Source organism: Chelonia mydas, chromosome 2, assembly GCF_015237465.2.
Source record: "Chelonia mydas isolate rCheMyd1 chromosome 2, rCheMyd1.pri.v2, whole genome shotgun sequence".
In the NCBI taxonomy this organism is placed as follows: Eukaryota; Metazoa; Chordata; order Testudines; family Cheloniidae; genus Chelonia; species Chelonia mydas.
The window spans coordinates 116456108-116482394 of record NC_057850.1 but is presented as its reverse complement, the minus strand read 5'-3'; the positions used below and the strand labels follow the sequence as shown (position 1 = coordinate 116482394).

The 26287-nt window shown below is 44.3% G+C and overlaps 1 protein-coding gene across 4 annotated transcripts in view; it reads right to left on the bottom strand.

Moving 5' to 3' along the window:
- The window catches only part of SLC22A23 (solute carrier family 22 member 23), a 179439-nt gene that overhangs the window by 25953 nt on the left and 127199 nt on the right, over nucleotides 1-26287 (bottom strand). For 2 of the 4 annotated variants that reach the window (XM_043540179.1, XM_037893218.2), the window contains exons 4-6: nucleotides 24107-24275; nucleotides 12235-12362; nucleotides 1704-1799 (exon numbers count right to left, since the gene is read on the bottom strand). In XM_043540179.1, the coding sequence (XP_043396114.1) occupies nucleotides 1704-1799; nucleotides 12235-12362; nucleotides 24107-24275 (393 nt within the window). The remainder of the gene's footprint in view (nucleotides 1-1703; nucleotides 1800-12234; nucleotides 12363-24106; nucleotides 24276-26287) is intronic. The other 2 variants (XM_043540180.1, XM_007058832.4) reach the window with 1 other exon arrangement.

Here is a 26287-nt window from a genome sequence, read left to right as displayed (position 1 = left end):
TCCTTGAATCTCTCACTATAAGGCACGTTTTCTAATCCTTTAATCATTCTTGTCACTCTTTTCTGAACCTTTTCCAATTTATCAACATCCTTCTTGATTTGTGGACACCAGAACTCAACACAGTATTTCAGCAGCAGTCCCACCAGCACCAAATAGAGAGGTAAAAAAACCTCTCTACTCCTACTCAAGATTCCCCTGTTAATGCATTCAAAAAGTCACCCAAAAAGTCTTGGACCAGTCACAATATATACTGACTGCTTATGAAACTGCAACATAGCCTCCCTCAGTAGTTTGCATCAGCTCACTTCATACATACATTAACAGTCTGGCTGTCTCTAGTACCTCTATCTTTCCCAACCTTTTAATGGGATACAGAATAAAAGAAGATGAATGAAAACCACTGGGGAAGTAAAGAAAATGAAGGGAATGGGGTGGGGGAGAGGGGTGAAGTGCTGCTTTCAGATGAAACTAATTTGAGCCCATTATTACCAACCCAAAATTTATAATGCTTTTGCCTACCTCTTCCCTTCTGCCTTGTGACAAAGAGAACGAAGCAAAGCTCATCAACCAAAGCCCAGCAAAAGGACATTCAAAACCACCTGTAGTCCATGGGCATGGTTTGATTCTAGAGCCCTGGAGGGGAATATGCGTATCTTACACTTTCAAATGTTAGTAGCAATAACATTTAAACACTTTCACAGCTCTTTTCATCATCAAAGTATTTTACAGAGAAGTAATCCTCACAACACCCGTTTTGCAGGAGGGAGACCTGAGGCACAGAGAGGGGAAGTAACCTGCTCACCGCCAGTCAGTCAGTCAGCGGCAGAGGTAGGATTAGAACTTAGACTCCCTACCCTGTATTCATTTTATTAGCCCATGATGTCCACCTGTAGTAAATTACATTTTTTAAAATCAACGTTAAAGAACATTAAGGTTCCAAACACACCTTAGGAAGTGCCAGAGTAAAGGTTTCACTTGCAACCTTAATTCAGTCTCCTTGTGTGTATGCATTATGATACAGTCTTTAATCACATGCTATTTTTTCCACAAGACTCCCTCTTTATGCAGTGAATGGGGAGTTATTTAATATTTCTTTTTATCCTCCTTGTTCAATGTGTGGCCTTAGGCCTTATTTCATGCACACCATCCAAACCCTGTACTGAATACAAAATTATTAGTTTCCTTGTGAGCAGTTCTACAGTGCTCTCACTGGAGCATCTGAACTCTTCACAAAGATCAATGAAGTTATCTTTACAACTTTTCAGTGAGTCTAGGGGTATTACCACCCTCATTTTAGGGATGGGAAACTGAAGCAGAGTTTTAGGCTGAAATTGTCAAAGATATCCACCATTTTTGGTGCCCCACTGGAATAAATGAAGACCTTGACTTTTCAGAGTACTTAGCATTATATAGAACATTGCATGTTCAAATCACAGCTCCCGTTAACTTAAGCTACAGTCGATAATACTCAGCTCATCTGTAAATCAGACACCAGGGAATCAAGCCAGGCACCCAGAAAATGAGGAACACACAATTAATGGCCACCCGTGAAAAGTTTGGTTTAAGTGACTTGCCCAGCATCACAGAGGAACTCTGTGGCAGAGACAGGGAAAGAATCCAATGCTCCTGGGCAGCATTCAGCTGCCTTAACCATGACACTGTTCTTTCTCTGCCTGCAATCCTCTGCCTCATTCACTACACACCTTCCAACTTCTGCAACAAATGAGGTAGAGATCCTACAGACAACAGCTTCATTCCACGGGCATCGTCCATCCTGTGCACTGACTGAGGCAGGGTTCCTGTGGAGAAAATAGTGTGTGATCATGTAATTAAAGATTGCTTCATGCGCATACACACAAGGAGACCAAATTAAGGCTGTACAGGCAATCTATTCCTAACTTCTGAGTGCTTGACTTTGCATTCTTATTTTAATGTTGGGTTTTTTTAAAATGTAGCTTCCTACTTAAAACACACACACAGAGAGAGCTGAAAAACAATTAAATAGCACATATGGAACTATACTGATATACAGCATTTGTCATCATTCTATCACCATAGTAATACATCTGAATGGGCTAAGGAATGCATATTATTTCAGAAGCAATTCTGCTCCTGTGATTTAGAAATAGGCTGCAAATTTCACCTTTTTTTCTGAGTCACATGGAACTCCCTGCAAGTTCTCATTTCTAATTGGATTACTCACTCTCTGCTGACTGCCTTTGCAATTCTATCTGCATTTTTTCCCTGTACACTTTAAGTATTCCTTCAACTCTCTTATGTTGATTGGCCATATCTTGGAAATGAACATCTGCCTCCTGAATGTCAAGAGAGGCATTCCAGATTAGATTTTCATTCAGAGATAAGTAAAGAAGGGACTATTTGGTTGTTCAGTCTGGTCAAATAGTTATATTTCATCAAGGAATTTACAAAAAACAATGGAACACGCACAAAGGCAGGTTTTCATGGAAGCATCAGGTCTGAAACTAAGACAATTACCAGTATAGACTTTCTAGTAGCCCATAGCACGGCATAAACAAAAACAGTGGTGAAATCACCTTTTACTTAACTGTAAATAATTGTCTAGATCCTGACATGGTGTAAATCAGTGCACTTCTCCTGACTGCAGTGGAGTTATGCTGATTTACATGAGCTGAGGATCTGGCTCTTTGTCTCAAGTGTAGAGTGTATCCTATCACCACAATATACAAACTATTTAAAATGGAATACAACCCTTTAATAACGTACAGGAAGAATGGAGTTTTGTGACTTCAAAATCCCTCAACAAACAGTTCCTCTCCTTCCTCAAGATGATCTGTCATCTATATGCTTTCTTGTGATTTACAGTCTTGTTTGGTTAAAAACAACTTATCTTTTAGCTACCGTAAAATGCAGGTTGTTTCTATGCCTCACCGAAGGAAACACTTGGATTAGTTCTGGTGGAAGTTTTTCCCATCAAAAAATTACTTCTTTGAATGCAAAATTTTTCCTGTCAACACTGTCACAATATTCCTTTATTTTGAAAAAAGTTACATTTTAACAAACATTTATCAAAAATATTATACAAATGTTATCACCATGCTTATTGAGATTTTCTGTTTAAAAACAGGTTTTTAGTAAACAAAAATGTCGACAATGTTTTTTGATAAAAAATTCAATAAAAAGGTTTGATTATGAAGTTTGAAATGAAAAGAACTTAGAAATTTCAAATTCTTTGTGAACTAGTTTTTCATTTTTCAAATCAACTCTAACTAATATGCTTCAGTTTCTAATTGGTGGTGACAATATGATTTGTAAAGGCAAAATATCTTCATGAAACAAACTGTTCCTGGCAAAAATCAAGGTGGCTGTTAAGCAATGAAAAATAAAAATACCAGAAGAGGAGGAGTTTTCTCCTTTATTCTGTCTCAGAAAAGTATAGCTTATAATGAACACCACATTACCTCTCTGTGCAAGGCTACTGAGAAGGTTGGAGCAATGCAAATTTGCAGTCATCTAGGAGTCCTCAGATAAGCTTGTTTTTTCGCATTAGTTTGCTTTTTGGTGCAGTTATGGCATTGAGACTGTGCTGGTTTTGTTGGGTAAGGTTGTGCTCCTACTGATAACTTAGGATCAGTTGTCTCTGCCAACGTACCTAGACTTTTCAGCTGCTTTTGACGCTGTTGATTATGGCTAAGTCTACACGGGAGCTGGAGGTATAATTTTCAGCTTGGCTACATATACCCACGCTAGCTGTGATTGAGCTAGCATGTTAAAAATAGAAGCACAGCCATAACCGTCTGAGTGGTGGAATGGGATAACCAACTCGAGTTTGAGCCCATCTGAAACCATAGTTTCATACTTGGGCGGCTAGCCCCTCACTCTGCCGCGGCTACATAGCTTGATCAAAGAATGCAGACGTCTACCCAAGCTGGAAATTATGCCTCCAGCTCCGGTGTAGATGTACCTTATATGAGGTTTTGTTGACCTGACTGCATACCTTTACAGGTATGGATGGGACTGCTGTTAAATCATTCCATTTATTCCTTCAGAGAGACCCTTTAAGAGTGGTCTTGGGAGGTTGTTCATTCACCCGAGGGGCTCTATTGTGTGAATTTCCAGGGGGTTCCAATTTTTCTTCCCCTTACTTTTTTTCTTCACGTGGTCCATCTTCCCATTGACTCCAGTAAGCTTTGGTTCAGGTGCACACTGAGGCAGTTTGAGTTGCAGTATCACCAGCAAGTGGACAGATGAGAATTTTCACCAAGTAGTGGGAATAACATCAAAAATTTACAAAGGGCTCAGAATCTGTTCACTGTTTGGACTGAAATTCAAGTCCAAGGAGTTTCCCCCTCCACCCAAAAACTGGTTCACCCATTTATAAGCTCGATAATAAAGAATCAGCATTCACCAACTTCCTGAGGGCACGTCTGTGACTAAAGTAGTTGCTGTAATGATCTGTTGTGTCGCACATATTAATTTGATGGGAACATACAAGCAGAATTACAGTGGGTTTTCCAGCTGCAGATTGCTTCACAAATTTTCATTGCTAGGGATCTACAGAAGCAGTCTATCATTTAGATGTATTGTGTAATTCTGTCACACAGGGCTATGTGAGATAATATGGCGAGTCAGAATAGTGAGAGACAATGGATCCTAGCTAAAGCAAAGCTATGCACTGTATTTTCTGCTGGAACACACAAGGCTGTTAAAGTAGACTAGTGGACAGCTCTACAATAGGAAAAATGAAAATATGGAATTTCTGCACCAATGTTGAGACACTGCCCCGACACCTGTTGTGTACAAATACAAGCTTATCACCCATCCTTCACTCAACACTTAAAACATAAAGCAGAAGCATCTGCTTTCCTCATTTGCTGCCAACATGTAAGGTATCAGGATGGCCCTTTTGCACTGATGACCAGGTTTTCATTAGTCATTTTTGTCCCAGTGGCAGACACAAACCCTTGACCTTTTCAGCTTCAAGGACACTTGAGCGGATTGTCACAGCGTGGTCAGTCAGCTTCAGTAGAAACGCCCTCACGACGTGAATGCACCGACCCTGTAGGGTAACAGAGGAGAGTATTGTGCCATAGCTGCATATTCTTCCAGACCATTTGGCATGCTAACATCATCCTCAATGACTAGAAGAAGGGTGTTATTCTGCCTCTTCCAAACAAGATGATAACGACAGTTGTAGCAGCTAGAGGTATTACACTGTTGTTGGTCCCAGGGAATGTCCTTGCTTCTAAGTTTATGTCTCGAATCAGTGATGCACTGTGGGGCAATGGCCAGGATACTCAGTGCAGTTTCAGACCTGGTCCCTCCACTTTCAGCCAGCTCTTCACCCGGAGACAGCTTTTTGAGAAGGTGGCTGAATTTAGTAAGCCAGACACAGCATTTTTTATAGACTTCTGTCAGGTCTTTAAGTCAGTGCATCGAGCAAGTTTGTGGGATGTCATGAGGTGATACGGCATTCCTGGGAAAATACGGTCATTGACAGAGGTGCCCTAGCATGGAACAGAAACCTGTGTTTGCATCAGTGGCAGATACATAGCATGGCTCCGTATTTCCCACAGAAGTCTGGCAAGGCTGCATCCTGTCACCATCATTGCTCAATATTGCCACTGACTGGCTGACGGATAAACTTGATGAGACTCTCTTGGTGGCATCAAGCTGAACGTCAGTTTGTTTTGAGACAGCGAATTACACTAATGACATCTCCCTGCCCAGTTTGGTGAATCACTGCAGCTAAGAGCCATTCTCTTCTGGCAAGAAGCAACACACATTGCTCTGGTTATTAATCAAGAAAAAACTAAGTCCCTGACCATTATCAACAAGCAGCCTCCATTACAGCCAGCTCAGTATTAACACGTCAGGAGCGATATAGAGCAAGCGGCAACTTTCAAATACGTGGGAAGCATCATAGACCGTGCTGGAGGATGTTGGAAAAATGCTAATGCTCCTATAGTAGCAGCCACTGTCACGTTCCAGCTCTTTCAGCAGCCTCTGTGGAGACATCGGGACATCTAGGTTACCACAAAGCTGCAGATCTATAAAACCACAATTATACCAACTCAGTTGCATGTCAGTGAAATGTGGGTGCCAAAGAAGACTGAAGAACAACAGACTGACTTTTAAAAAAATGTTTTTGTTGTGCTTGTCACTTGTTGCATAGTAAGAGGCAGGACAAGATCAGCAGTGAAGGTATTTGTAGATGAACTCAGCAACTGCTTCCATCAGCACTGGTTTGTTTTTGGCGGCTTTCTTGGTATGGATGTATTATTAGAACGGAAGACCAGCAAATCACAAAGCATGTTTACCAAGGAATGCTGCTACATGGCTGGCAATCACGTGATCACCAAAAGCTCTGGTGGAACAATAAGGTTGCCAATGAACATAAACTGAATATCCAGCCAGATCACCTTCAGAACCTAGCTAGAGATGGAGATGGATGGCTATGGCTCTCTAGGATTTGCCTTGGTGACCACAATGATGATCTGTTTTTCTCTGCTTACTAACCTGTGTAGTCACAAATCTACAGTTTACATGCAGATCAGGTTTTTGATAATTCAAAACCAAGACTTTTCTGACATCCCCCATCACTCTCTTGATTTAACCTATAACATTAACCTAAGCAAATAAAGGTTTTCAGATAAGAACATTTTGCCCTCTTGCTAGTATTTTCTATAAGGCATCCCTCCAGCATGGCAGACAGGAAAACCTTAACGTATGGGGCTCCCAAGATAGTTTAAAACAAAACAAAAACAACGAAAATTGAACAAAAACTTAGGGAGAGAGAAAAAGATAGCATTGGGATCAGTGAGGGGGCAGAAACAGACGTGTCCTGTTTTTTAACAGTATCTCGACTAAGTTTGCAAAGGGTAATGTCAGCAAAATTTATTGACAGCTGATGTGCGTGGATGTATCCAGAGATGGAGACAAAAGCTATAGCATCAAGAAACGCTCTTCGGGGGATATGATAGAGGTCTATAAAATCATGAATGGCATGGAGAAAGTGAAGAAGTGTTATTTACTCCTTCTCATAATACAAGAACCAGTGGCCACCCAATGAAATTAGCAGGCAGCAGGATTAAAACAAACAAAAAAGTACTTCTTCACACAATGCACAGCCAACCTGTGGAACTCATTGCTGGGGGATGTTGCGAAGGCCAAAATTATAATGGGTTCAGAAAATAATTAGATAAGTTCTTGGAGAATAGATACATCAATGGCTATTATCCAAGATGGTCAGGGAAGTAACCCCGTGCTCTGGGTGTCAATAAATCTCTGATTACCAGAAGCTGGGACTGGACGACAGGGAATGGATCACTTGATAAATTGCCCTGTTCTGTTCATTCCCTCTGAAGCATCTGGCACTGGCCACAGTCAAAAGATAGGATACTGAGCTAGATGGGCCATTGGTCTGATCCAGTATGGCCATTCTTATGTCTCACACATAGAAGTAAGGCTTCCTCTTAATAATGAACAACAGGGAGTCATCTTTATATGTCCCTGCTATGGGACCACTGATGTGAAAAAATAACCAGCTATGACTATGCGTGATAATAGCCATAAAACAATTCTGATAGTTAACAATTCATCTTCCTCCATTGAAAATATTGTTAAAATGTCTCCTGTAGGTTATCGTTGTACGTGACAGAATTTGTTTTTACCTTTTTCCTTTTAAAAAAACCTCTAGGAAATTTGTTTTTAATTAATAGAACACCTTAGCCCTATGCCATAGCACACAATATAAGATGAATAAAAGATTTCCAGTCAATGCAGCTCACTAAACTGAATACAAATTGTAAACATACAAAAATTAAATACACAAAATCAGTCCTTCCACCACAGTTAAAAAAGGTTATTTAGGTTGCAAATTCAAGTAGTATAAAGTTAGGATATGCTCATTTTAAAGTTGCCTGTGTGCCTTTAATTTGACCCCCTTGTGTGTATGCATTAGGAGACAGTTTTTAATTACATGATCACATATATTTTCCATAGGACACGATATTCTATTCTATATAGGTTCTTAGGCTACCCTCTTCACTATAGTATCTGAGCACCTTCCAGCAGTGCATTAAACAACACGAGGAATATCTATCATGTATTTAGTTTTGGAAGTTGTGTGGTTTTCTTGTTTGGTTTTCAATAATATACACACACTCACTCGGGTGACCAGATCACCACACTAAAATATTGGGACACATTGGGGTGCCATCAGCTCCGCCCACAGCCCATCCCCGCTCCTCCCAGGCTCCGCCCCCACTCTGCTCCGCGTCCCGCCCCCTCCCTGCTTAGGCCCCCCCCCACTGCACCCTTCCTCATCCCCCTGCCTGCCACTGGCTAGCTGTGTCCCTCCTCAGTCCCCCACCCACCACTCACCTCCCTGTCTGCTCTCTTGCCACTCGCCTCTTCACCCGCCTGCCACTCACCCCTACGGCACCGACTTCCCCTCTGCAGGGTAGGTGCTAGCCCACCCCCCACCTCTTCACCCCCTTCACCCCGCCCCCATTCCACCCCCCTTTCCCCAAGTCCCCACCCCTGCCTTGCCTCTTCTCCGCCTCCTCCCCTGAGCACACCACGTACCTGCTCCTCCCCCCTAGAAAGTGCTAAGCGCTGCCAAACAGCTGTTATGCGGAGGGAAGCACTGGAGCGGGGGAGGAGCAGGGATGCGGCACACTGAGGGGAGAAGGAGGCGAGGAGGGGGGAGCTTGGCTGCAATTTTTCCCCATGGGTGCTCCAGCCCGGAAGCACCCACAGGGTCAGCGCCTCCCTCCCGCTCGCCTCCTTACCTGAATATGGGGACAAACGGCGTCCTGATCATACATTGATTGGGATGCGGGACAAAGGGTTAAATATCGGGACAGTTCCGATTTTATCGGGACATCTGGTCACCCTAACACTCACTGCTATATGTTTATGTTAGAGAAGGCAAGGTAAAAAAAAATGCACCTTGCATTTGGTGAGGAGATTTATGATGGTCCTTAATTCCTGGGGGAGTTGATTCCACAGTTGTGGACCAGCCCCCCCAAAAGTTCTGTCTTCTGCACAGAAGAGCTTTAGCCTTATTGTAGAACAGGGGTTGGCAACCTTTCAGAAGTGGTGTGCCGAGTCTTCATTTATTCACTTTAATTTAAGGTTTTGCGTGCCAGTAATGCATTTTAACGTTTTTTAGAAGGTCTCTCTCTATAAGTCTATATATTATATAACTAAACTATTGTCATATGTAAAGTAAACAAGGTTTTCAAAATGTTTAAAAAGCTTCATTTAAAATTAAATTAAAATGCTGATCTTACGCTGCCGGCCTGCTCAGCCCATCACCAGCCTGGGGTTCCATTCAACTAGGCTGGCAGCTGGCTGAGTGGGACCTGTGGCTGGGACCCCGGCTGGTAAGGGGCCGGCGGCCAGAACACCAGACTGGCAGCGGGCTGAGCGGGGCGGGTGACTGGGAACTGAGACCAGCAGTGGGCTGAGCGGCTCAGCCTGCTGTCTCTCAGCCCGCTACCGGTCTGGGGTTCCGTCCGCCGGCTCCTGCCAGCCAGGGTCCCGGCTGCCAGCCCCGTTCAGCCCGCTGCCTGTCTCAGATCCCGGCCCTGCCCACATAGAGTGGGTACCTACCTTCTCCCTGGTTCTAGCCCATTCTCTTCCTCTCTCTCTGCACTGAGCTGAGGGTGGGAGTGCACTGAGCACAGAGCTGGGGGTGAAGGAGCAGGCTGAGGGTTGGGGTGCAGTGTCTGGTCAGGAGCTAGAATGAGGGAGGGGGCTCAGGGTTGGGGCAGGAGGTTTGGGGGTGGAGGGCTTACCTGGGCAGCTCCCATTTGGTGAGAGGGGTGCAGGTGGGAATGTGGAGGTTTCGGGGGTGCAGGAGCTCCTGTTTGGTGCTCAGGGTGGGGGCGGGAATGTGGGGGGTGCAAGAATCAGGACATGGGGTGTGTGGGGAGGCTGGGCACGTGTGGGGGGTGCAGAAGTCAGGGCAGAGGGCTGGGGGCATATGAGGGAGCTGCAGGAGTCAGGGCAATGGGTGTGGGGGGGGTGGGTATGTGTGTGGGGTGCATGTGTGTGGGGTGCTGGAGTCAGGGCTGGGGCCATGGGGAGTGCAAGGGTCAGGGGAAGAGGCTGGGGTGTGGGGGGGTGAAGGGGTCAGGGCAGAGGGCTGGGTGTGTGTGAGGGGGGTGCAGGGGTCAGGGCAGAGGGCTGGGTGTGTGGGCTGGGGTCGTGGGGCTGGAGGGGACATGCCCTGATTCCACCCCCCTTCCTCAAGGCCCCGTCCCCACCTCTTCTCTGCCTCCTCCCTGGAGCAGTGAGCAAGCTGTGGCTCAGCTTCTCCCCCTCCCTCGCAAGGGCCATTAGCTGATGGATGGCAGGGAGGGAGAGGAGGAGGGGCGGGAACCCAGCACGCTGGGGGAAGAGGTGGGGGGAGCTTGCCAACTCAGCAGCAGCAGCCAACAGTACCAAGCTTCTTCACCCTGCCGGGGTGGGGTGGGGGGGGGAGGAAGAGCGGGCCAGGGTGGGCAGGATTTTTAATGGCACACTGCTGCCTGCCGGGGTCGCTGCCTGGGTTCGGCAGCGGGCTGAGCGGGGCCGGTGGCTGGGACCCGGCAGGCAGCAGCATGCCATTAAAAATCGGCTCGCGTGCCCTCTTTGGCACCCATGTCATAGGTTGCCGACCCCTGTTATTGAAAGTTCCATTGTGCCAGAGGAGCTAAGTTGTGAATCACAGACTTTATCCTGTCCCATTCACTCAACAGGTTGGATGCCCATGAGGGAGAATTCAAGCTGCCAAATTTATGGTGTTCTATGGTGTTCTATGTATTTCCTAACTTTCTAGTACTTCTAGTTACAACCTAACTCCTAAATAACATTTTTTAATGTCGGGTTTTTTTATATTTCATATAATTTACATACACGTCCTGTAATCTAAGATACAATATATATTGACAGTTTACAACAATATATACATAAAACAATATTATAATCAAATAAGCTTGACAACGGAGTAGATTGGGCCACACACCACATAACAGACCACTTGGTATAAATACCAAACTGAAGCAAACATCTGGCTAGGATTTCTATTTTTAATGTACAAATAACTGAGAATAAGAATATCATTTAGTCTATTAGCTTCTGGTGCAATAGTGACATTTTTCACTCTGTGGGTGAAATTCACCTGAGTGCAGAGAGGCCATCGCAAGAACCTATGGATTAATCTATTCCCATGTTAAGGGTTTAATTGGGATTTCAGTTGCTCATGAGGCCGTGGATGAGTTTTCTGCACTGGGTGAAATGCACTAATTCATAGTGATGGGCAGAGAGAGCAGACTTAACCGAAGAACGGTTAAGCTATAAAAGTACACTGAAAAAATGTACTAGCTGGCTTCTGGGTGACTGACCGTTCAGATACTGATTCTAAGGGACATTGTAAATGGGTATTTCTGGGCACTGCCAGTGCTTTGAAGAGTAAAGGGGAGCGTGACAAGAATTTGACAGGTGCAACAACAGAGTTGGTGGAGCTTCAGAAAAATTCTCTCCTTTGTTATAATTGTACACAGACAGAGCCATATAAAGCCCTTCGCTTTCTGAAATGCTCTGAAGGACAATAACGTCACCGTGTCAATGACAACCTTAGCGACAATAATAGTCGGCTCTTCTTAAAAGCTTCAAGCAACCAGCCAACCGGGTTTAAATTTCCAACAAAAACCACCTTGACCATCACCAGGAAACTGTCTTAAAAATTCAGTGACTTAAAAAGGAAAGTGAAATGACTAGCAAAGTAAGATTTTAAGAAATGGAAAGAAATTGGGACTATTTTTAGATCTGCTTCATTGATATTACTTAGAATTTGTTGCTTGGCTGCTGCCACTTTTCCGTATGAATAAATTAATGTGTTCTGAAGAGCATAATCTCATTTATAGACAAGGGCAAATAGCAAAAGGCTAATGGTGGTCTCTCTAGCCAGGGTGAAATGTACTGAGAGATGCCTCTAAAAACATATTGCACTGAAAAATGAGAAATAATATAACTGCTAGGACTATCCAATAAGCAGAGTAATTTAAACACAGCTACTGAGTTCAGGACTGTATTTCAACAATTGTAAAATAAATAAATGAATGAATAAATAGGGTAATTTTACAGACGGTGACTTGATTATTTAATCCGGGGCAGTTATGCCACATGAATACTTGCAAAAAAACCAAAGCAATTTGTATGTCTGGACTTCCACTGCCTGGCTTGTTGGGCAAACCTACTCACCGGGCATCACTCCTTTGATATCACTTTCAACGTTCATCTCGTTCTTGTTAGTGAAGTGAAGAATAAGTTTCCTGGATGCCTCAAATTGCTGTGTAGCCATCAGCCACCGAAGGGACTCCGGGAAAATACTTCAAGAGATACAAAATGTGTTAGTGGATGCTTCCAAGAATCTATCAACAGGCGGAAACTGCATTTGTCGACTTACACTATTTGAGAACAAAGTAACAACATGAAAATGGTAAAGTAAGAATTGCCTGAACATTTTTTTTAAAAAATGTTTTTTGCAAACAGTGCAAAAACAAAGGGTAAGATTCCCACTATGTAAACTATCTAGGGGTATTTAATATCTCACCCTCCCACCATGTTTTCTTTTATACAGATTCACATAGAAACCAATTCCTGTTGCATCACATCTTTTGTAAAATGGGGTAATAGAAAACAAAATAAGGCCGGGTAACAGGATTGTGCGCATTAGTACAATATACAAAAGGGTTGGGGAAACTTGTCTGCATGGTGAGTTAGTGTGTGGCAAGTCAGGGTGTGAATCTACAGTGCTCCAGCTCCCCATGTGCTAACTCTGTGTGGAGACTGATACAGCTCAATAAAAGTCCTGGAGTGTGGCTGTCGAAGTATCTAGATGCTGAGTTAGAGAGCAGCAAGCTGGCGCCCTGCAGATTCACACCCTGGCTTGCCTACCGCACACTAACTTGCCATGTAGAAAAGCCCTAGGAATCACTGTCAGCAAAAGCCACCAGCTGCCAACTGAGTAAAAGAGTGGGAGAGTTTCCAAATAGCAATTCTCACCCAGCGCTCTAGTTAAGGAAGTGACTGGAAGTCTTTTAAAGCTGGAGGGGGAAAATACCCTGTTGAACTTGTTTATGATTACAATGCAATGTTAATTTTGTTTTAAGGCAGATTGTTTAAAATTATCTGCAAAACACTATTTTTTCCCCTATAAGTCAAAAATTTCCAGCTTCATAAACAGATTTTAAGGTATTTTGACAGAGCAGTGATACGTATATTCCTAGTCTGGATAAGTATGTAATAAGTAGCTTAACACTATGTTCAATTTTGTTACTACGAAAGCTCCCTTTAGTGAAAATAATATGGCTTTATTTGTGTGATATGCTGCATAAAAACACCCCATATGGGATACTCCTCTGTACAACAGTATCAAATATGGAATTAAGTCAAGTAAAACGGAATGCCACTTTGAATATAAACCTCACAGGAAACAGTGCTGAACCGTGTAGGGGAACTTCACACACTTACTTCTGATTTATTTACTAGCAAGAGTGTGAGAGGACACACCATATACGCTTAATACGTCGTTATTCCTGAGGGTGGTGGATGAGCAACATTGGGAAGACATCCACCTTTGATATGAACTTCAAAGAGCAATGTGGATATGAGTTCGCAGAAATCTGATTTACATTGTACCTCAAGAAAGGACAGAATATATGAAAAATATCAGTTTTACCTGCATATAGCAGCGTGTACTATAAAGAAAGTCAGAGTAGATGATCTAGGGGTACTGCCTGACCTTGAAAATCTATTAATATCTAACCAAATCTAAAGGTAAGACTTGTGCAAGTTTGGAGAACTAACAGATTGTCTGATGAAGGGTAGGCTGTTTAAGAGATGCAGGCTTAACACGGATTAGTAGTAGATGTCGTCAGAAATTACTAGTTCACATATGAAAGCTCTGATAAATCAGGAACTAAGAGGCAGCTGGTGTGGATGTCATTAAAAACAACAACAAAAAACCCTTGCTGTCAGCTATGTCTCTGATCTGACCTGCTGCCCCACGACCTATATCCAATAAGGAGGAACTAAAAAGCATTTGATCAGATACAGGTGTTTAAGCAATAATCACGAAAGGACTCTCATGCTGCGATACAAAACACACAATTTTATACCATGAAAACAACATTTTGGGGTGGTTCTCCTGAAAAATATATATTTTTCATAGCGTTCTCATTTATTTCCATTAAATGTAGACATTCACCCTAAATCTCTGTCTTAACTGATTAACCTTCTCTATATTTTCAAATCCATTTATTTTCATACTGAGCCAAACAGGCATGTGCGGAACTTTACAAAGCACACAGCTGAAATAGGTCCACAAGATTTGCAGTCTTCTCCCTTGTATAGGCCTCAATTTCTCTTTCCCTTTAACTCAGTAAGTATATTTAATCTTCTAGGGCATCTGATGACACAGTTTGTGTAACGGATGCATTATAAAATAAAGTTATACTAGTCAGAAATTCCACCACAGTGCGGTGACCTTTGTCACCAATGCAGTCTCAACTCTTATGTACATAAGGGAGCAGGGTGACAAAGGAATGGAGTAAAGGAGCTGAACCATAAAACAGCCGCCATTTCAGGTTAATACAGTCAAGACATCACCCTTGGCTTGAATGCAATCCTAGATGAAGAAAAAGGCATATTGATTTTATGCATTAAAATAAGGAGAATGAAAAGGAAAAATGACCTCCAATCCAACGTGTCGAAGAACAGTAAGTAAGTATTGCAAATAGGAGAGCCATTCCCTTTGACAGCTCATTATACTGCATTGATACCATGTGTCTGCCTCAGCAAATTTTCGAGCAGAACATATTGTTGTGGAAATGGCACATTTTGCAAATCGACTCAAAAAAAGCCACTGAATGCAACACACCATCCACTGTTTTGCCCTTGATAGCTGGCAGCAAAAGCTGTTACTCTAATGATCCTTTGGAACAGTCCGCTTAGTAACTGAACAAAAGCCACCAGAAAAACCTTTCATAGCGAAGTGCTATTTGTACAGCAACTGCTGGAAAAGGATGGTGTTAATGGCTCTGAAGATGGTTTCCATGGTAGAAATTCCTTCTAAGTACCAAAGCATCATTTTTTGTCCCAATTTTTCCATGCTGCATCATGGATTATTATTTATTTTCAATAATTCTTTCCAATAGTGGCTAGAATGATTTAGGAGCTCTCCAGCAGAGAAGAGGGCAGTTTCTTTGCCTTGTGCAGCTCACAGTCTAAAGGACAGACAAGTAAATTGTTCCCACTCACCCTACCCATCAATCATGTATGTTTTCTGAATAATGTAACTGAAAAGGAAGGCTGAGAGTCAACTCACCCACATGTGGGGCCTGATCCCGCAAACACTTAGTTTAACTTTACATATGTGAGTAGTTCCACTGACTTCAAGAAAAGGAGGGGTGACAATTTCAGATTCACTCTGGCTCCTGCTCACCCTCCACAACATTCCCCTCACATACATTTGGAAGGTGAGAGCCCCAGTGCCAAAGAGATCATTGGGGTGGTGAATAAACAAGATGTTAGTAAAGAGGGAGTTAGAAACAAGAAGGGAGGGAGAGAATGAAAGAAGGTAGAAAGGAAGAGTATAGTGGCAATGGGGAGAGAAAAGTTAGGACAGAGGGGAAAGAAACTAAAAATAATGGTCAGGGTCAAACTGTTTAAAAACAGATACCCATTTTGTGTACACAGTGCAGGCAATTATGTATGAAAATGGGGTGACTGCACTAGAAAGTGGCTAGCTGGCTGCTCAGCCAAATCACCGTATTTGGGCATACAATCATGCAACACACTGCAGAGCTGGGCTAGGGGCTGTTGCCACCATTTCACTGAGCAGCTGGTCACCATCCTTCTCCTGGAGCTAAACCACACTGTGCCCAATTCTGCTTACACCAAAGAGGGGTGGAGGCAAGGAGAGCAAGGAGCACTCACCAGCTGGCCTACAACCCACTGGGCACAACAGCCCCGGTTGTCAGAAAGCAGGCAGTGTTTCTCAGCAGCTGCCACAGCAAAATAGGCCTGGGCACTGAAACATGAATAAGCCATGAAGCAGTTGTAGCCATAATGAGACAGCTGGCATCTATATTTGGCAAGCACAGGAAAATCTTCAGGGCTGAGGTTTTAAAAAACATACACACACATCTACCTCTTCAGAGACACTCACTTCCTCAATACCTGTGTAAGTATCTTGTCCCCAACTGTACAAAGGTGATATTTTCCTCTATGAGGCTCCAAGCCAATAAGTAATAGCGAGCAGGTGGACTGCTGCAAGGAGCCTCCATGTGGACGTCTGCCTATGCACTAACAATTGCAGGATTGGGGTCTAACACATCTAACCTTAACTGAACACTTCCTTTTGGAGTAAGATGATTCAAAACAAAATATTTCAAAGACTGGACAACCTGTGCAGCCTGTCAGGGACATAAACTGGAAAAAGAAGAGAGGAGAGGAGAGGGTAAAAGGATTTCCAGTCCTCCAAGATCTTTGTTTTGGTCATTCGGAGCAAACAGAAAAAAAAAGGTCTCATTCCCTTGTAGCTTGTGTACAATTCCAGCACTGGACGTGCTCAAGCCCAAAGGCAAAAGACTTCCAGTTGCTCTATTTGCTCAGTCTGATGAGCAACAGCAGGAGATAGAAGACACCAAAAAATAGAAGATAAAAATCAGGGATTACATGCATCTTGAGGTCCTCAAATAAACTTCCCTAATTGCTTTGTCTCAACTCCAGGAGATTAAACAACATATTAAGTTAAAATTCTCTTTTACTTTTCTTTTACTGTTTCGATTTCAGTTGTGTGAACTCACACAGGGACTTGTCAGACTTGTGGCGTGCACGCACACAGGTGGGATTTTTGTAGCTCTGACTTCCAAACTTTAGGCAGCATGATGGGAAACTTGAAAGCAAAAAAAAAAAAGCAAGCAAACAAAACAGAGAAGTTAGCCCTGAAGCCTGATTTCACATCTCTAGTTCACTACAACTGTATCTCCTTGCATTGGCTTAAATTAGGATAGTAAAAGAATGTTTACAAGTAGCTGCTTTGCCAACATCTTTTCAGAATACAAACAAAATAGGAAATTTTTCCATTTTCTTTCATTTGCTCTATTGTCAAACTGCTGCTCCTCCCTAGGGTTATCCCCTTTTCAAAAGGCAAAAGTGGGACACATGCAGGAACCCTACCCCGTCTGTGGCCCCACCCCCTGCTCTTCCTCTTTCCCCAGGAGCCCACCCCCTAGCCAGGCTGGAAGCCAGAGCTGGGCCATGGTAAGAGCCACCCTGGAGCCCGGGCTGCTGTGGGCAGCCCAGAACACTCCATCTGCCCTGGGTAGGGGTTAGGTGCCCAAGAGCAGTCCCTAGCCCGTGTTCCCACCCGGGGGAGTGCTGCCAGGGCAGGTGGAGGGTTTGGGGCTCCCCACAGTGCCCAGAGCTCCCTGGGTGGTTCTTACTACTGCCTGGCTCCAACTTCTGGTCTGGCTGGGGGGTGAGGCCTCATGGCCAAGTGGGGCTAAGGTCCACCTCAGCCCCACCCAGGAAGAGACTGACAGGGAATCCGGGACAAATGCTGTTCCGGAGTCACTCAGCTGAGAATCAGGGCTTGAACTCTGCATTTTGGGACTGTCCCGCCTAATCTGAGATGGGCGGTCACCCTCCCACATCTTCTCCTCTAGTCAGATGGGGAAAACCCAGTTGTTAGCTTTGGCAAAGTTCCCCTTTTTTACCTCACCCATCCCATCTTTCCCTTTGGAGTACTCTCTGTAAAGAGCTTAAAACGTTTTCTGCTAAGGGTAATTGATTAGGGTTGGTCAGTTTCCCAGTGCCTAAAGCTGAGCTGGCTGCAGTCAGCTGATTGGTAGACTTCCTTTCCTTCTAGAGTAAAGGTAAAACAAGCCCTTTACCCACAGAAAAAACAGAAGAGGGAAAAGCTAGAATTACTGTCAGTTTCTGGTTTCAGTGTGTAGAAGTTCTTGCTGCTGTCCATGCAGAGACCACTGGGAGAGAGGGAAGGAGCATGAGGAGCATTGAAACAACAAAACAAAAATCCTTAACAGCAAGGAAAAAGTCAAACCACAGAAAAAGTCTAAAGGAGTTTTTTAAAAAGGGAGAGGGGAAGGGAAAAAACACAGAAAGGAGGACAGGAGAGAGACAGTAAAACGGAGAGAATGCAGAGAGGAGGAAGGAGATACACAGGTGAAGATGGGGAAAGGGAGAAGATGCCTTTTAGAATTTTTGCGCTGGGTGTCACTGGCACACAAATACTACTGCAGCCAGTGCCAAAGATTTCAAGGCATACTTGGGAGTGTGACCCCAGCCTGCAAACAGAGTAAATGGTACCAGTGGATTGCAATCAGGGCTGTCCCAAGCCATTCTGGTGCCCTACGCAGCCCTCCCATGGGGGGGCGGGGGAGGGAGGGAGAAGGGCTGGCCCCAGGCCTCCGCGGGAGGGCAGGAGCAGGCTTGGGGGGTAGCGGGGGGGAAACCACCCCACAGCACAAGCCAGCAGAGTGGAGTGGGTTGGGGCCGGGTCGCTCAACTTCCTGTCTCCCGGTGAGTGCAGGGTCTGGCCCCACCCAGCACTCATGGGGCGGCGGGAAGTGGAGTGACCCGGCCCAGCCTGCTCTGCTCTTCTCCCCTGGCTCCAAGCCTTGGGAATTGGGGGGCAGGGTGAGAACCACCCCCCAGCACTCATCGGTGGCATGGCTGGGGTCAAGTTGCTGCACTTCCCGCCGCTGGTGAGTGAAGGCCCAACCCTTGCTGCAGTCCTCAGGGGAGTGGGGGCAGAGCAGGGGCAGGAATAGGCAGGGCAGGGGCTTTGGGGAAGGGGTGGAGTGAAGGTGGGGCTGGGGCGGAGCAGGAGCTGGAGCAGCACGCAGTTGCAATTTCCTGGTGCCCTATGCAGCTGCGTACTTTGTGTATGGGTAGGGACGGCCCTGACTGCACTAGAGTAAACTGCGTTTGCACTAGGGGGTTGCATCAGGGCAACCAGTTAAAATTCAAGCTGCTGCATTTGAGGAGAATGGGGAAAGGATAAATCTCAGCTTATGGCACTTGTGCACCTACACCCAACGCAGCTAGCCCTTTTCACAACCTTAACAGTTAGTTAGTATGTCAGGTTTCTTTGTTTTAATTATTAATACACTTGCTGACCTTCAGGACAGCCAGTTCCAGGAAGCATCTAATACCAAAAAGAGGAAACAGAAAGCCTTCTGTATCCTGGTGATCTGAAATCTGTGCCTAAGTGCATAGTTAGGACCCTGACTTCTTTCATGTACATGCCTTTAAGCGCATTTCTCAGAGCTGGCTTACGCACAAACTTCTATGGTCTTCCAGATGTCTAGGACTATCCAGATTCCACAGCTCTGTCATTGACTATTACAGGCCTTGCACCCCTGCACTTTTGTATAGAGCTGCTCCCCTCCCTCTCAATAAGTATTTTGCTCCAAGCTCTATCTGTTTAGGTATTACACAGCCCATGACAGCATGGTATCTATAATACAGGGTGAGGGGGGAGCAAAGCAAGCACAGAGATGGAAGAAGATTAGACCCAGAGATGTATGAGGGAAGTGAACAGCACTCTCAGAGTAGGAGAGGGATCAGGGATCACAAATCAGGGGGGAAGATGCGGGAGGAGACAATATGGTAGGTCACAAGACCTTTTTACTGTTTAGCTGATTACTTTGTGTGGGTAATTAACAAGCGACAAGGAAGGGCAATTTTCAAGTTTTCTTTTGTTACAATTAAATTTAAGTTCACTGCCCCCCACCCCCTCAACTATGCACACAGTACGTGCCCAATTAACTACTCTCCTACACCCTAGTTGAGACGAAAGGAACTATAAAAATGATACCACCTTATCTGCTTCATAAAAGGAGCATCCCAGTTAAAAAGATGTGACAGGTGAGAGGTATGCATGCAGCATACGTGTACTGTACACCCAGCATAACTAAACAAATGTTTTCAGTCCCTTTCTGCTCGTTCAAAAAAAATCAGACTCCACAAGTTTTGATACTTTGGTTATTGCTACCATTATCATACCGTATAAGCAGGTCCTAATCCTACCTTCCTTCCATCCTTCCCCTCCTGTTTTCAATGGGATTTACAGGTGCATATCCAAGGGCAGAATTTGGCCAGTAGCAAAACCATAGGAACATAAGAACGGCCATACTGGGTCAGATCAAAGGTCCATCCAGCCCTGTATCCTGTCTACCGACAATGGCCAATTCCAGGTGCCCCAGAGGGAGTGAACCTAACAGGTAACGATCAAGTGATCTCTCTCCTGCCATCCAGCTCCACCCTCTGACAAACAGAGGCTAGGGACATCATTCCTTACCCATCCTGGGTAATAGCCATTAATAGACTTAAATTCATGGAGGTTATCTAGTTCTCTTCTAAACCCTGTTATAGTCCTAGCCTTCACAACCTCCTCAGGCAAGGAGTTCCACAGGTTGACTGTGCGCGGTGTGAAGGAGAATGCACCTTGCGCGGGGACACCTGGGGGTGGCTGTTGATTCAAGGAGGTCGGGGCCAGCAAGTGCAGCATGACAGGACTTGTTGAGGAGCTCCTGTCCTCATGCCTTGCGAGAGGCCGCTTCCCACCCCAGCCATTGGCATCTGCTTTTCAGGACACAGCCACTCCCAAAGGGATGAAGAAAGGCAGATGAGACACCCCCGAGGCTCCTGCAAATGGCCTCTGAGACTGGCCTCATCTTCCCTAGTTTGGCTTGGTGGGGGTGTGCATTTCTTCCCAGCCTGCTCTGGATCCTTTTTAGCAGCACTATGGACCAAAGGAGATGGAAGAAAAGGAGCGATGTGATAAATTCCAGCTGGTATCCTGATGCGAAGTGGATTTAAATCTTATTTTGATATTTTTGGGGAGGAGACAGAGGGAAGGAAATACCCCAACAGCAACTTTTTATGGGGTGGGGGAGGAAGGGGAAAAATGTTACAGATCCCTACGTGATTTTTGCAAGCAATCAATTGCTAAAAAAACTGAAGCACCAGAGGAGGGTTTTCCAGCTGGGAGCAGGATTTGCCTATAAAAGAAGGGATCAGTGGGCTCTTGTTTTGATTGTGGAGGGGGGGAGAAACTTCAGACTCCTCTGTTTCTCACCATCTTCCCCACAATTACCCTACGAAAAAATGAGTTGCGTGCCATGAAGGCCTTTGTTTAGTCTGGGATAAAAGGTTAAGATTTCCAACTCCCATTAATGGCAGCAGGGCCTTTGCATTGAGTTTACCGGTAGTGAATCAAATCCTGACATGGCAGTGTTTATAATATGAAAAAAAGTCTCTTTACACAGAAGTTTGTTTTGTTGGTTTGTCTGGTGCGTTATTATGCTAGTTAATCATCTCTCTTCCTAAAAAGAGGAGGAGTACTAGTGGCACCTTAGAGACTAATCAATTTATTTGAGCATAAGCTTTCGTGAGCTACAGCTCACTTCATCGGATGCGAATACAGACTAACACAGCTGCTACTCTGAAACCTCTCTTCCTAAAGGACAGTTAAACACTATCAAATAAAATACTTGTAAAGGACGGTATTGGTATTGTACACTAGCAATATGTACGGTTTAAAACAGGAATTGTTATGCTACAATGTATTCCAGCGTAGAATGACTGAACAGCAGTGAACATTCAGCCAATACAACTGATGAAGGGTAGGAAGTAAAATAAAACAACAGATTAGGTAAAACTAACATGTGATAAGGTACACATGCTAAAACGCACAGACCAGGAGACACCAACTCAAAGCAGCACCAGATCCTCCCAAAACAGATGCAAAACCTGCAGACATATCTCCACTGCTACAGTGATCAACACTCCCCACAACACAACTTTCAAGATCCATGGATTCTACACATGCCCTTCACAACGTGTACCTCATCCAGTGCACTAAATTCCCCAACAACAACTATGTGAAACCAGACCATAACTACGCTCTTGAATGAACTCACACAGGAAAATGATAAAAGACAAAAACACCCTATCACCTGTGGGTGAGCACTCTTCACAAAACCATCACTCCATAGCTGACCTATTGGTCCTCATCCTCAAAGGAAACCTGCACGACACTTTCAAAAGACAAGCCTGGTGTTTAAATTCATAACTTTGCTAGACACCAAAATACATGGACAAAACCGAGACACCAGATTTATGGTTTACTTCAACAATCTGTAAACCATTAACTCCCTTTTTTTGTCCTGTGACTGCAGAGGTGTTAACGGGCCACTTTACCTTACAACATTTGCTAACTACCTATGCTAAACAATCTGCTCCACTTTGTATTTCGCTGCCACATGCTGAGTACCTTTCCCAGACCTGAAGAAGAGCTCTATGTCAGCTCAAAAGCTTGTCTCTCTCACCAACAGAAGTTGGTCCACCCACATTGTCTCTCTAACATCCTGGGACTAACACAACTACAACTACATTGCACAGCACAGATAAGGGCATGGCTACACTTGCAGATGGAGAGCACTCTGAGTTAAACCAGCCTTCAGAGAGCGCAGTAGGGAAAGCTGTCTTGCCATACTGACAGCTTCAAGCGTGCTGGCGTGGCCACATTTGCAGCGGCATTGGGAGTGGTGCATTATGGGCAGCTATCCCAGCACGCAAGTGACTGCAACATGCTTTTTAAATGGGGGGAGGGGGTGGAGTGTGACAGGGAGTGTGTTGTGTGTATGTGGGTTTTTTTGGGGGGGAGGGCTGGGAGCATGTCAGCATGCTGTCTTCTAAGTTCAGACAGCAGCAGACCCTGCCCCCTGCCTCTCTCTCACACACACAGCATTCTACACTAATGGTTGCTTTGTCTCGGAGCAGATAAGCATGCCGGGGGTCAGAAACGGAGCTTTCGAAGGGCATATCCGCATTCCTGCAACAATTCCAAAACAATGACAAGAGTGGTCACTTGACTTAAGGGGATTATGGGACATTTCCGGAGGCTGTTCAGAGCGCAGTAATGCAACATCTTGTTCACACTGATGCCCGGGCGTTTCAGCCAAGGCGCACCAAGCGTTAATCTTCTCACCGAGGTGGAGAACCAGGAGCGCTGTAGCCGTGGAGTCCGGGCGCTCTACGTGCCTTGCCAGTGTGGATGGGTAGTGAGCTAGGGCACCCGGGGCTCCTTTATTGCACTGTAATTCGCAAATGTAGCCAAGCCCTAAGGCAGTGTAGATTTTAACACTAAGCGGATTGAGTGAGAAGCCTCGTGGGAGCCCTAGGATACTTCCCAGCATGGGTAGATGGACACACACTGGCTTTGCTTGAGCAAGCATGCTAAAAATAACAGCATGGCTGTTATGACATGGGCAGTGGCTCAGGCTAGCCACTGGAGTATAATCCTGCCTGACCCCTTGGGTCTGGACTCAGGTGGCTTCCCTGAGCCACTGCCTACGCCATCATGGCCACACTGTTAATTTTAGTGTGCTACACATCTGTCTCCCCAAGATGAGAAATACTCTCCCAGCTGCTGTGCAGAGACCCTCTCAGGGAGCATGAGCTCAGCACATGTTAAGGGCAATGTACCTTGTCTACACTAGATTTAAAATGGGCTAGTTTGCACATGTTGGCCAATACATGCTAACATCATTGCTTTAAATCCTAACCTAGCCCAGGCCAAAGAGACTGAAGGGGCAGGCAAGAACCAAGCTCTGGGTTTGAGGGGAAAACTTGACTTTAGAAACACGGATCTCCAAGGACTAAGGCTGCGGCACAATTGTCAACATCCTGCTGGTGAGAACCTATTTTTCTTCTAATTTTTTATCCTTGGTGACTGCAACATGTCCCCTCCCCAAAGTAGTATGAAGCACATATGGCAGCTCACCAAAGCAGAACTCTCCTCTCCCTCCCACCCACTACTGGGAAAGTAAGTAGAGGAAGCTACCTTAGAGGGTAAGAGTTTTTTTCTTCTGAAGCTTGGTTTCAGATTTACCTATTTGCTGAAGGAGACATTTTATAACTGTGAAAAAGAAAAGCTTGATACAGACTATAATAATCCCAGATATCAAAACCACCCCATAACCCAGCCTTAGTAGCGAGCATCTTTACAAACAAGAAACAAGGCAGAAATACTTACACCCAGTAAAGCAACATCAGCAGGAAGGGGCAGATGATGACGGCCTGGAGAACCTGCCAGTCCCTGCAGAGGGCAGCCAGCCCTGGCATGAGGAACTGTCCTGCCATTGCAATGAAGCTTGCCACCATGGTGACCATGAACCGGTGCCCAGGAGGACAGAGTTCTATTCCTGAAACAAAAAGGCACATGCAAAATTTGAAGGTCAACGCAAGGACATTTTTTTTTGCTATCCCTAATGACAGAGAGCTCATTAATCATTTATTATCGCACTGGAACCAATGTACTACCATCAATCACAATTTTTTTAATTTGATCTACCAAGTGGATACAATAGTCTGTTTAGAAAGTATTTCACTCAGTCCTGGGCTCAAGAAAATATTTTACTGAAGACTTATAGCAAGTAAAAGCTCACATGTCCCAAAAATTTAGGGCCCAATCCTGCAAGATGCTGAAAAACCCCCAGAGGTGCCGAGTGCCTTCAATTCCCATTGAATTTCATGGGAGTTGCGAGTGCTTGGCACTTCGCAGGATCTAGCCCTCCAGCCGCTATGGAAAGCCACCTTCCTCCAAATTTATCATGCTAGTACTCAATCCCATTTCAAATTGGACTTTTCGGTGCTGTTTCCCCTCACCCCCGGGGATCTCACTCAACTTTCAGCAAGACTGCTTCCCATCTGTCCCTTTCTTCCCTTTTCAGTGAAATCCATCACCACTGACATCATCAGTAATCTCAGCAGCCCTTATGACACAGGGTTGCTTGATAAAACTCCTTAAAATCCTTGGATTCTGGATAGTCGAAATGAAGCTGGATCTAGCAGAATCACATTTTCAAAATCAACAGAAATATAACAATAAAACTGGTTCAGATCATACAACTACATCCTAATGTTGATCGATTTTTTTTCCAGCTAGAACTACAGTGGCACCCTGCAATCTACACTTTCTGCTTGTCTCCATCCGCTTCCATGGGTTAATCTTGAGGCATAATAAGCCTGCCACAAATACTTATTGTGCAGCCCTTATTTGCAAGTGGAATTAGATACATAAGCTAGAAAAATGTCTGTCACCATGATAGCATTGACAAAGGCAATGTGCTTTTCCCTGGAACTCTGCCAGTTATTTTGTTGTTAAAATTATTATGAAATGATTAAGATGATGGATAATGGAAAACCGGGGGAAGGGGAGAAGAGGGAGATAAAATGTCTTCATCAGAGGCCAAGTTGTATGTGGGATGAGGATTTGAGCAGAACGTTTATCACATTGTTCCAAGGCTAGCAGGTTATTGCTGGAACAGGAACGTTGCCAACCAATACCAAGGAAAATGTATCTGTAGTGAAGCAGTCAGAATTTTCATTATCCCAGCCACAAACAAACCACAACCCAGTTCTGGCGGTGGGGAGGGGAGGAGGAAAAATAAACCCCAAACACACTTACTGTTGCATATAAAAAGGCTTTTACAGTTTAATTAGTAAAACAAGATTAAACACAGAGCTCCTATCCCATTAATATGGCATCATTCCCAGTAATGAAGTACACTGGGCTTAACCAATTCCATTTTTGACTTGGTGGGCAGGTGTCCTCTAAGTTATGTTTTTATAGCCTTCAAGCATAAAGCTATTTTGTTTTTTAAATTAAACATCATAGTCACTCACACTCCAGTATTCTTTCAGTAAGTACAAGTAGATTTGTTGCTATAGAAACAAAAAAATCTGCATTAGACAGGTGCAAGTTCAACTTTCCAATGGCTGGGCTTTGGTGAGTGTCAGTTATGAAAAGTTGCAGAAACAAGATCAAGTTTTTTATGAAGTCAGAAAGATGTGTCAAAATTGTATAATTGCATTTCTGACACAATGGTGCATAATTGATGTAACTGTCCATTTGCAGTAATTATTGATTGTATAAAAAAAGCAAAGAACTTCAGAGCAGAAAACAAGCAAAATAATCTCCGGGCTATCATATATGTATGATCAAGTTGTTCCCACTTCTCTGGAAAAGATGAAAAATTGCCATAGTTACTGGATTAGCATGACTTTCAAGTAACATTAGCACAAACTTGATGTGTCTATTAAATATAGCATCACTAATGCAAATAAAAAAAAAAAGGAGTACTTGTGACATCTTAGAGACTAACAAATTTATCTGAGCATAAGCTTTCGTGAGCTACAGCTCACTTCATTGGAT